The sequence below is a fragment of the Podarcis raffonei genome, chromosome 1 (assembly GCF_027172205.1).
Source record: "Podarcis raffonei isolate rPodRaf1 chromosome 1, rPodRaf1.pri, whole genome shotgun sequence".
Classification (NCBI taxonomy): domain Eukaryota; kingdom Metazoa; phylum Chordata; class Lepidosauria; order Squamata; family Lacertidae; genus Podarcis; species Podarcis raffonei.
Genome location: NC_070602.1, coordinates 70305320 through 70315909, shown reverse-complemented (window position 1 = coordinate 70315909; position 10590 = coordinate 70305320). Strand labels below are relative to the sequence as shown.

At 44.2% G+C, this 10590-nt stretch overlaps 1 protein-coding gene across 2 annotated transcripts; it reads right to left on the bottom strand.

Moving 5' to 3' along the window:
• Nucleotides 1-699: 699 nt before the first annotated feature.
• Nucleotides 700-9333, bottom strand: CALCB (calcitonin related polypeptide beta). 2 transcript variants are annotated; one of them, XM_053392275.1, is made up of 5 exons: nt 9240-9333; nt 7525-7620; nt 6857-6979; nt 3725-3909; nt 700-1207 (listed from the first exon to the last, which is right to left on the bottom strand). In XM_053392275.1, exons 2-4 carry the CDS (start codon nt 7608-7610, stop codon nt 3750-3752), a joined length of 369 nt encoding a protein of 122 aa, XP_053248250.1. In that variant the 5' UTR covers nt 7611-7620; nt 9240-9333; the 3' UTR covers nt 700-1207; nt 3725-3749. The 2 variants fall into 2 exon arrangements, with proteins under 2 accessions (XP_053248250.1, XP_053248241.1); XM_053392266.1 differs by lacking the exons at nt 700-1207; nt 3725-3909 and adding an exon at nt 5263-5959.
• Between the last annotated feature and the right edge of the window lie 1257 nt (nt 9334-10590).

The following is a 10590-nucleotide window of genomic DNA, read 5'->3' as shown; positions in this document are numbered from 1 at the left end:
TAAGGACTGAAGTTTAAATATACTTAGAGCTCAGTCCTATACACGTCTACATGGAATTCACTGAATTGAGTGGATTTGCATCCTGGTAAGCATGCCTAGGATTGTAGCCTAAAACTACCCAACAGCTAGGAATGTATGTTTTCTGCAATCCTTGATAAGCCGGCAGGTTCTCCATCTACATCAATCAGCGTTTGTGAACCTGGTGCTGCCACCCCCAAGTTTTGGACTACAGGCATGGAGACTGATGAGGACTGTAGTCCAAAACATCTAGAAAGCAGCTGATATACATCGTCACACTCAGTAACAAAGGGAAATACTGCATGGAGAGAAAAACATTAATTTCTCCGTCTTATCCATAAGAAGGTACACTCTGACTTGCTGTAGCACACAATGGCCATAGCCGTGACTAGGGTTCCATTGTGCTGGGAGCAGACACGGAACCAAAAAAAAATTGGCTTTACATATGAGGGTGTCTGCAAACAAGGGATTTATTGGTTTTGAACATTCAAATTGTTGCTTTCTGTTAATATTCTATAGCATCAGACATTAGATAGAACATCCAAGTGCCGTGCTGAAATTTAGCAAAGCTCTGTTGAATCTGATATCCAACAGTGACCACTGCCAAGAGTTTCAAATATCTGCATAGTAAATTAGCAATAAAGAAAATGTTTAAATGAAAGATCAGTTTCTCAATCCATGTGTATCTAAAATACTTTTTTTAATCTTGCATAAATTCACAAATGATACAATATTGTAAGTGTATTTTTTTAAACATACTGTACAATCATGTCAGTTAACTGTTTTACATCAAGGCACAGCACACCATATCTTACAGATATACCTTGATAGGCAGCAGTTTAGTGTAATCCCCGAGATTTGGCAGTATTGCCAAGATAAATAGCATGGGTCATATTTCACAGATATGCTAGAAGATAAATAAGTAAATAAATAGATGCTGTCACATTTTATTTGAAATAGAACTGCATATAAAAAGAATATACAATAATTTAATCTGAATAATTATCTTGAGATATATATATCTCTTATATATATAACAGAAGTGCTTCAATTTAATTTCAAAACAAAAACATTTCTTCAATATTAGAAGGATGCAAAAATGAGTCTTTTATTCGGCCATCTTGATTTATGGAAGAAAGTTGCTTTCAAGAGAAATTAAAAGGCGTTTGCTGCTCAGTTTCATGGCAATCTGAAAGAAATCAAATTAGATGTTATACAAATTTGATAGAGCAATCCTATGGAGAGGAGGGTGATCTTTGATGGAGCTACCTACTCCCTCCCATGTAGCTTTTCTTTTCCTGCTATTTCTTGGGGGGGGGGGTTGGGGAGAGAATGACAGGCTTCAAGGTGAAAGCCTTTCTTGGCAAACACGCCAAACACCCTGTGCCAGGCCCCAATACCAGTACAGCAACATTGGTGGTGGCACTTTTTTCCACTGCATCAGGTAGACCTCTGGCAGTGCTGGGAATTCCAGGAAAGTCCATGGCATCTTGGCCCTCTTCTCAGGGAGCATTGGGCTGCTTCCCCCAAAAATATATTTTCAGTTACCTGAACATTAGATGGAAGACAGGACAAGCTTATCCATATGTCTCAGAAATGACCCACTGAGTAATTAGGAGACTTTGGTAACTGATTGTCACGCCTCATACAAAAACCATCAAAGGGGTTTGTTTTAGGGAGCCTTTGCTGGAAGGATATTGGGGCAGTTATGATATGCCTAAGGATGACCAGATTCATTTTTCAGCATTTAAATTAGAAAAAAATACATTAAAAATGTACTATCTCACAAGTCATCTATTCAGATTGGTGAGATATTAGAACCTCAGGCAACCTAAATGATGCAGAAAACAAGGTGATCTACTTCTACAATATCTGAGCCATCTCAGGAGCAGCCTTGACAAAAGTGAGTCAAAGGACAGGAAGAAGAAGAACTCAGAAATTGTTTGGGTGGCCTGAGAGCAACACCGTATTCTTACTACTTTTCTGCACTGATGCCAATTCACCCCATGCTATTATGCTAGAGGAGAATCTTAAGTCAAGGCCAGGGATCTAGAGTGCCCATTCCTCACCCTTCAACTTGGAAGGAAAATCTGGAAGCATTCCAGGAGAAACACAGCTAGCAGGCAGTGCCAGTTCAACATCCATTTCAACCCAGTGGGAAAATCTCCATGCAGAAATATACAATGCTGTGGTAACAGCACAAGGAGGCAGCACCTTAAACACTGGTTTAGGAAAGCAAATCTAGACATACAGAAGTAACAGGTGCTTTCTCTCTTTTCTTAGCTATTGCTGATTTTAATTCCTATTTTGAATGCTTTTATAGACTTGTTTTTAACTGTTATTAAGCAAGAATTTTAATGTTCCATATTTATATTTTTTAAACTGCTTACAGATTGTTTTAACAAACAAGTGGTATGCACTTTTTGTTAAATAAATAAAATAAGGGGAAAGTGGTGGGAGCCTGAAGCTTTCTCCCAAACCTAACTCTAACTCCAGAGGTATGTGGAAAGACTAGAGTACAGGGAAGTGAGACAAGAGTATGGAGTCTCACCACCATCTTCACCTCTAAAAGAAAATCCTACCGCTCCCATGACATTTCACACATTTCATTCGCTAATCATTAAATGGCAGTAGTTGGGCAGACTAAATGCATGGCAAGTAACACAAGGATTCTAAATGCAACCCCAGAATGCCTACATTGCATGTTAAGATGTAAAGGTAAAGGTAAAGGTACCCCTGCCCATACGGGCCAGTCGTGTCCGACTCTAGGGTTGTGCGCCCATCTCACTTAAGAGGCCGGGGGCCAGCGCTGTCCGCAGACACTTCCGGGTCACGTGGCCAGTGTGACGAAGCTGCTCTGGCGAGTCAGCACCAGTGCAGCACATGGAAACGGCGTTTACCTTCCCGCTATAAAGCGGTACCTATTTATCTACTTGCACTTAGGAGTGCTTTCAAACTGCTAGGTGGGCAGGAGCTGGGACTGAAAGACGGGAGCTCACCCCACCGCGGGGATTCGAACCGCCGACCATACGATCGGCAAGTCCTAGGCACTGAGGTTTTACCCACAGCGCCACCCGCGTCCCTTGTACATCTCAATAAACAAATAATTCATTCTGTTTTATGATTGGTAATTTTGGCTTCCATGAAACATCCATTACTTGGCCAAAAAATTTCAGTTCTTGTAGCTAAACCATTTCAGCTCCAATCCTAACCCCCACTGTATACAGTGAGGCTTACTTTTGAATAGGAATGCATATTAATATCAAACGCAACTATGAAGATCTAATTCTGCTATGTTTATTCCAACTAAATATTAAGGTGGAAAAATGCCCATCTACATACTTTCTCCCTAATATCCTCCTGAATTTGTTAAAAAAAACAACCCACAAGTAATTTATTGATGAGAGGGGATGGGTTTTTTTAAGCCGAGATGGAAAACCTGTAGTCTTTAAGAAGTTGTTAAACTACAGCTTTGATCATCCCCAGCTAGCATGGCCAATAGTCAAGGGGTTACAGGAGCTGGAGACCGACAAAATTTAGAGGGACACAGGCTTCCTATCCGCAGGTGAAATCCTGCTCTTGATTTGAGATTTTGCTTTTCATGCTCAATGAGGTCCAGAATTCATATGACATCCAGCCAAGCACTGAAATTTATATAAATCAGTAAGACATTGATATTGCTGAAATATGTCTGTAATGCACTTACCATATTCCAGGGGTCATTCAGCAGATTACATCTGGACATTTCTTCTTCGCCTGCCAAAACCTTTTGATCCAACGTTGGTGGGTACAAAGTTGTTCTTGCCCACTCCTCCTGACCTACTCAGGAAGTCTGCCAAACGATGGGTCACACAGGTGGCTGTGTTGCATGCCCTCTTCTGAGTTGTCACGCTGTTTTCCGAAAGAAAGAATTCAGATCTGAGAAACAGAGCACATCTTTCAACAACACCACGTTTTATAAGCAAAATCCTGGAAAATGCCTGAGAAGATAAAATTGTGCTGGTACTTCATATCCATATTTAAAAGATTTCTATATTCGGTTTCCTCAGGCTTGAAGTAATGGACTTCTGCAGTGCTATAATGACAGACTGCATTTCAAAGAGTCCTTGACATTTGCTCTATGGCTTCCCAGATATTTCTAACCATCAGAGATATTACAATCCTCAGCCTGATCGCTCAGAAGTAATGCTTTTGGATTCAACAGATGTTGTCTGTAGTCAGGCAATGCAGTGGGCAGATGACTGCCTCTGAAAATGCAGTTAGACCTGCTTAAACAGAAGTGAAGCACATTATCTCAGTGCTAACCAGGAAGCAAGTATGGCTAGCCTTGCAGTCCTTATAATGGAATCCTATGCACATCTGGTCAGAAGGAGGCCCCTCTGACTACAATGAGTCTTATGAGTATAAGCTTGCTGCCTTGGTGCCCTGGAATTCAGCCAAAAGGCAAATCATAGCATACTGGCACAATGGCACAAATGCCATCTGTTGGGAGAGTAAGGGTGTGAGAAAGATGCCTTCACTTCCTGTTTGTGGGCTTCCCAGAGACATCTGATTGGCCACAACAGGAAACAGGATGCTAAGCTAGATGGGCTGTTCTCATGTTCTCAACCTTACAAAACCAATCACTTTTAAATTCCGCTGGTTTCAGTGGAAAAATAAGTACTGCCAGGGCTTAACTTTGTCTGGATTACGCTCGGTACAATAAAAAATACTTGGGATGTTTAAATTACAAGCAGACACACCTTGTAAATCAAGGCAGTCTGTACAATGTAGCCACAAGAGGTATTGAAGAAGGCCCCATTCTCCACATGTTGTTAGCCAATATAAATTACTCCTGCACCTTACATAGCTTCATGCAAGATCAATGAACAATGAAATAGAAATAAAGTATTAAAGTTCTTACCTGGATGATTTCAATCAGAATATAACTTTGGTAACTGGCTAACATTTCTAATATTTGCAAACTATGTATTGTACTGCTACAAAGAGTATAATGGGTGACTGATATATATATATATATATGGTCAGTGTGAAGTTTCCCACTGACTTCACTGGAGAAAAATTGTCACCCTGCGTATTCATCCTGCACTGAGCAAATACCTTGCATTTTAAAATACTTATTTAAGCATGACTCCAAAGCAGTCACCCTGAGCTGAACACCATTAAAACCATGCCTAGAAAAGCCATCTTTTTATTTTTATTTTTAACTGATTTGCACCATTCATAATTAGAAAATAGACCTAATCCTTATAGAAAAATAGGTTTATTGAACAGTTGCATGGTCAGGCATGAAAGAAACATTTATTTATTTATTTTACAATGCGTAGCCAGAAATCAAAGGATTGTTATTTGTAAAATAAACATCTAAGAAAATCAGTTGAAAATTCGAGGCAATGCTAGTCCTTACTCATTTTAATTTGGCATGTGCTATTCCCCAGTTTCAGCCAAGTCCCGCCCCCCCCAATATATGTGTTATATTCTTAACAGCTGCAACCCTAAGGATGTCTACTCAGAAGTCAGTCCTATTTGACTAAATGGGATTAACTCTCGGGTGTGTGTGTGTGTGTGTGTGTGTGTGTAGGATTGCAGCCTGAATTTCCTAACTTGAAGTTGTTTCACTCCACATTCTCACTCAAAAATAGATTCAAAAGAACATAGCAAAATTAGCAATCAAGGTTAGATCCACATGCATCAAAAAAAGAGGAGGAAAAAATATAAGAGGAAGAGGAGATGAGAGCCAATCTAGTTGTTTCCGAGGGCTTCCTCGTAGTTTGCATAGCGTTCGTTTTCCAGGTCATTCAGCACATTCCTTTTCTTGCCAGGAGTTCCAGCCCCGACGTCAGTACGAGGGTAAGTTTGCAATTTGTGCAATTCTTGAGACAGTTTGCCCAACACACAAGTGCTCAGGTTGGCACAGCGTTTGGAAATAGGTCTATCCAAGCTGCAGGGGGGAAAAACATGCCGAACAAAGTAACAGAAAACCATGCGCAGTCATCATGCCTTGTTATATCCCATCCCCACCCCTAGCCCAGACTCAACGAAAACCACAGCAGGAGACCAAACGACCAACAAATAGGCATTTAAAAACAACACAAGACAATCTCGACGCAGTGCCGGCGCAACAAGGTCCATGCAAAAGGGCTCTGTCGGAAGGAGGATCGGGCTGTAGTAAATGGCGAGTGATTAATCGCTCGCTTGCTTGGGATGCTGACAGCGATCCCGGCGGGACGCGGGGAGGGACAGTTCAAGATCATCCGGCATGCATGGTGAGTCTCATTCATCAGCATGCTTTGCAACCGGAGCTCATTAGGGAAGTGCAGGTGCAATTGCAAGACTCGGCCTGGAGAGGGAAGGGGGGCGCTGCGTGCACTTGGAAGGCCGCCTCGCCTCTTCTCGACGGCATGCACTGACTCGGGCGCGCGCACAAGCTTGAGTTGTGATAAGAAGAACTCTGTGCATTTCTAACGGGGGGTGGAATAAAACCAGACGTACCTCTTGCTGCCCCACTTTACTCTAACCCCCTCTCTTTCAACTTGCAAGGCCTCTCTTTTTTACGGGAAGAAAAAGTAACTCAAGAGGAAGTAACCCAAAAGAGAGCAAGTTAAGAAAAGAGCAATCTGAAATCCCAGTTCATGGCTATCAGAGTGGGATCATCAGGATGGCGGGACCCGTCTCGCAGGAGCTGGGTCTGCGCATCCCAGGGAGGAAAATAGGTCCCATCAGCTGATCTGCCAGGAAAGAGCCCGCACTCCCAGAGAGGAGAGTCTCCAGCCCCCCGCCCCGATCCCCGCTGCGACCACCCCTTCCTACCTCCCCGTCGACCTGTCGCTCTCCTTACCTGTTCCCTTCGCTCGCCCGCTCCAGCTCTTCCCCCAGGTATTCCTTCACCAGCGCGCTTAACAACCGCCGGGCTTCGTAGTCGCCAATGCTCCCTCGGTCTGTGACAGGCTCCAAGCCAGGTCTGTGGGGAGGGAGCGAGGGGGGAGAGCTCAAGGCCAGCGCCGCTCTCTCAAAGGGAGGGGTGCTCAAGGGGGAGGGGGCGGGAGGGTCCTTTTTCCAACCCAACTCATCGATCTGCTTGGGGGGGAGGGATTACAGCACCGCACACGTGTAACTCGTCCATACACACGAGACCACGCTCGCTGAGCTTGTTAACTGGGCGTAGATTGCCCTCCCGTTTTCTTCCTTAACGAACACAGACGAGTGCCCCTGTTTCACCACGCGCTGAAAGGCGTGGGAGGTGGGGGAAGCCTTTTTCCTTCCCTGCATCACCCCCACCCACTCCACTAGGCTAATCCGTGTCAAGGGATCTCGCCCAAGCGGGCAATCGCGCGCACTCGCGTCCCTCGGCGCCAAACCTTCTGTTGCCCGCCCCCTCTGCAGAACCGGCCGCGTTTTCTTTCCAAATGCCGCCCCAGTCGCTTTTCTGGCGATAGCCAAGCCAAAGAGGCTTTCAAGAGAAGTCTCTGCATGCAGACCCTTGTCTTCCCGCTTGCTGCCTCTTACCTTAGCGGGACTGCGCGGGAGCTGTCCATCAGGCACACCACCAAAGCATAGACAGCCAGGAAGGAGCACATCTTCACCATGGCCATAGCGTTGTATCTGCAAAATCAACAAGACTGGCCATTTCCCACGCTTTGCATCCCATCCATAGCTGTCAACTTTTCCCTTTTCTTGAGAGGAATCCTATTCGGAATAAGGGAATTTCCCTTTTAAAAAAGGGGAAACGTTGACAGCTATGATCCCAGCCTAACGCTGGAATCCTGCGCAAACTCACTTGGGAAGAAGCCCCCCACTGGATTACGGCCAGCTCTGCGTTAGCATGCCTAATAGGATCGAGGTTCTAAGGATGCTTTAATTTCCTAGGTTTTTTTAAAGGGGGGGAGGGTCATGGGATCATCTATTTGCATCGAGGTCCCCACCCCACAATTTGGTAGGATTTGTGTGTGTTTTATTTTGGAAGTGTTATCTACAAAGAATGTATACGTCTCCAATGCGTAGAAAATTGGGAAGTTTCGCAGAGTTGATATGTAACTGGAGGACAGAAGGCATCCAGGACAACTTCATCAACAGATGGGGACCAGTACTATGAAATCGTTGATAATATTCACGCAATGCTGGCAATCGTGTCGAGCGCGAAAGATCAAGGGAAACGAATAAAATACGGCCAGATCCGCATTTATAACTGCATGTAGAAATTTTGTGTATTTTGTTTTAAATTGAAAAGAAGGGTGGGGAGGCATAATCCTTTGCGCTGAAATAAATGATTACTTGAAAAATGGGGGGGGGGAGTTGTCCTCATTTAAATAAATAGCCCTGTTACGGAAATGAGGATTTAAAAATTGTTTCTGAAAAACAAAATCCAGAAATTATATGGAATATAATAAGCCCGGCTCCTCACATTTGCATGGCTCTTCAGAACAGACATTTGCATATGCAATACTTTTGTTTAAAGAGCTCTGTGGCATCTTAAAGGAAACTAATATATTATGCCAGGAGTCGTGTCTCTAGTGTCCAGATGAGTTCATTACGGTGAAATCCTATATATAGCTACTCCCATTGAATTCAATGGAGACATCTTCCTAGTAAATGGGTATAGAGATGCAGCCCTACTCATTTTGTAAAACGGTTCATCTCCCCCTCCCTGCCACGCCTCTGTGTCCAACACCTTCCTGCACCTGATGGAAGCAGGCAGTTCCCTTTTATTGCTCAGACTGCAATAAAATAGTTTGAAGGTGCTAGGAGATTTTTCTTTGCTGCAGCAGTTACTCTCGGGGGCGGTCATACCCTGAGGAGCATTCCCAATTACACGAAATTAGGTTTCTTGAAGGCATCTCCCACGTGCCATTTTTGCACGACTCTTACTGAACAGACGTGATAAAATACTCAGAATTAAACGGGCAGCCTCTAGTCTACACGAACGAAAGGGAGATTTTCCCCTTGCAGAATGGGAAATGGTTTTAAACTGCCGTTCTGCAACCTAGGGGTTTCTCTGCGCTCACGCCTTTTCCAAAGCAAGTGACTAATAAATAATACCTGTCAAAGCATATCTGGGGAAAGTCGTTCTGCTCAAGAATCCAAGGAGAGAAGCACGAAGACGCCACAAGACCCAGCATCAGCCTAACATCCTCCAAACTTGAGGAGTTGCAAGTTCTCCGCCACCGAGAAGCCTTTTCAGCACTCCCTGGACTGGAAAGTCAATAAAAGGAGAACGCACTTACCTTCAGATGCAAAGCTTGTTGAGGAAAGCGTAGTGCAGGTGGCGGCCTCGGTGTGCGTTTCCCAGTCGTGATGGTCTTCCGTGCCCAACGACCCCCTTTTATATCTACCGCCAGGGCAAAAGTGTGTAGGCGTTCGACGAGCTGCCCGCCAGCCAATCAGCACCTCGGTTATCAACTATAAAACCAATCCACGCTTGACCACGAAACCCCAGCTCCCGAATTACGTCATCCTCCAGTCACTGAGTATTCCATTCACAAAAAAATTGCCAGTCATTTAGGCACATCTGATAGGTTTATTTGCATTGAGGTCATCGGACGGAGAGAGAGAAAGGGGGGGACGCGGGGAGGGGGGAGCGGGACATATCAGACGATTAATGAAATGTAAGGGAAATCGTCTCGAGTCATTAATAATATCCAGGCCACCCCATACTCTCATCCCTACAAAATCTACCGTATCTTTTTAATGAACAAACCCAAAGGGCAGGTTATTTACTTATTAGAGGCGACATCTACTGCAAAAAATGCTGCATTGCAGAAAATGGAAGTTGGCAGCTTTCCTTTTTAAAAACTTCTTTGTATATTACAATGGCCATAGTGGTGCTAGTGGATGTGTAGAGAATTCGGCTCTTGACGTTTATTACGGAGTTGGCATCCATCCCTGAATAAGCGCAAGGCTCTCTCTTCACCAAAACCCAGCGAGCATTTCTCTGGGAAACACTTTTACAATTCACAGTCCTTTTTATTCCACACATTAAACAATGTACATCTCTATCCTATGCATGTTTACTCGGAAGTAAGTCTCTCAGTGCTCAACGGATCTCACCCCCAGCTAAGTGTACATAGGATTGCAAACCTTATTTGCAATTGCGATCCGAAGCACAGGGAGGGGATATTTAGGATTACACATAAAGGCCACACCGTTCCTATACCTGTGAACGTGACAGTGACATATCGCCTAACCTGCTTCGCAGAATACCCTAGAGAGCCTTTATAAACCCTTTATAAAGGTTGACATCCCATGTGAAGCTACTTGAGAGTAAGACCTCAGTAGTGACTTACTTCCGAGGAAGCATCGGTAGAATCCTGCTGCCCCGGTATATTTCCCCGAGACACCGAATTTAACAAAGCTGCGTTTCCTGTGTAAAATGTTTAAGGTCTGGTCACTTTAGTAAGGGCGGGGGGCCCTAACGAAGAAGCCTGCGGGTCGATGGGAAGGATCAACGAAACTCCATTCAAACACCAAGTCAGGGGAGTCACTCGTGTTGCCCTCAGGTTAATTTTTGCACAAGCATCAAAGGAAGCTGAGGTGCTGAAACCTTTGAACACCCTGCCCCCGGCATCTAAATCACAC

What these genes read in the sequence shown, in the direction of transcription:
- CALCB (XM_053392266.1), bottom strand. Translation starts at nt 7,610, where the DNA reads ATGGCCATGGTGAAGATGTGCTCCTTCCTGGCTGTCTATGCTTTGGTG. An exon ending in TCCCGCGCAGTCCCGCTAAG is followed by an intron (nt 6,980 to 7,524) that starts GTAAGAGGCAGC and finishes CCCTCCCCACAG; the next exon opens with ACCTGGCTTGGAGCCTGTCA. An exon ending in CGGGCGAGCGAAGGGAACAG is followed by an intron (nt 5,960 to 6,856) that starts GTAAGGAGAGCG and finishes TCCCCCCTGCAG; the next exon opens with CTTGGATAGACCTATTTCCA.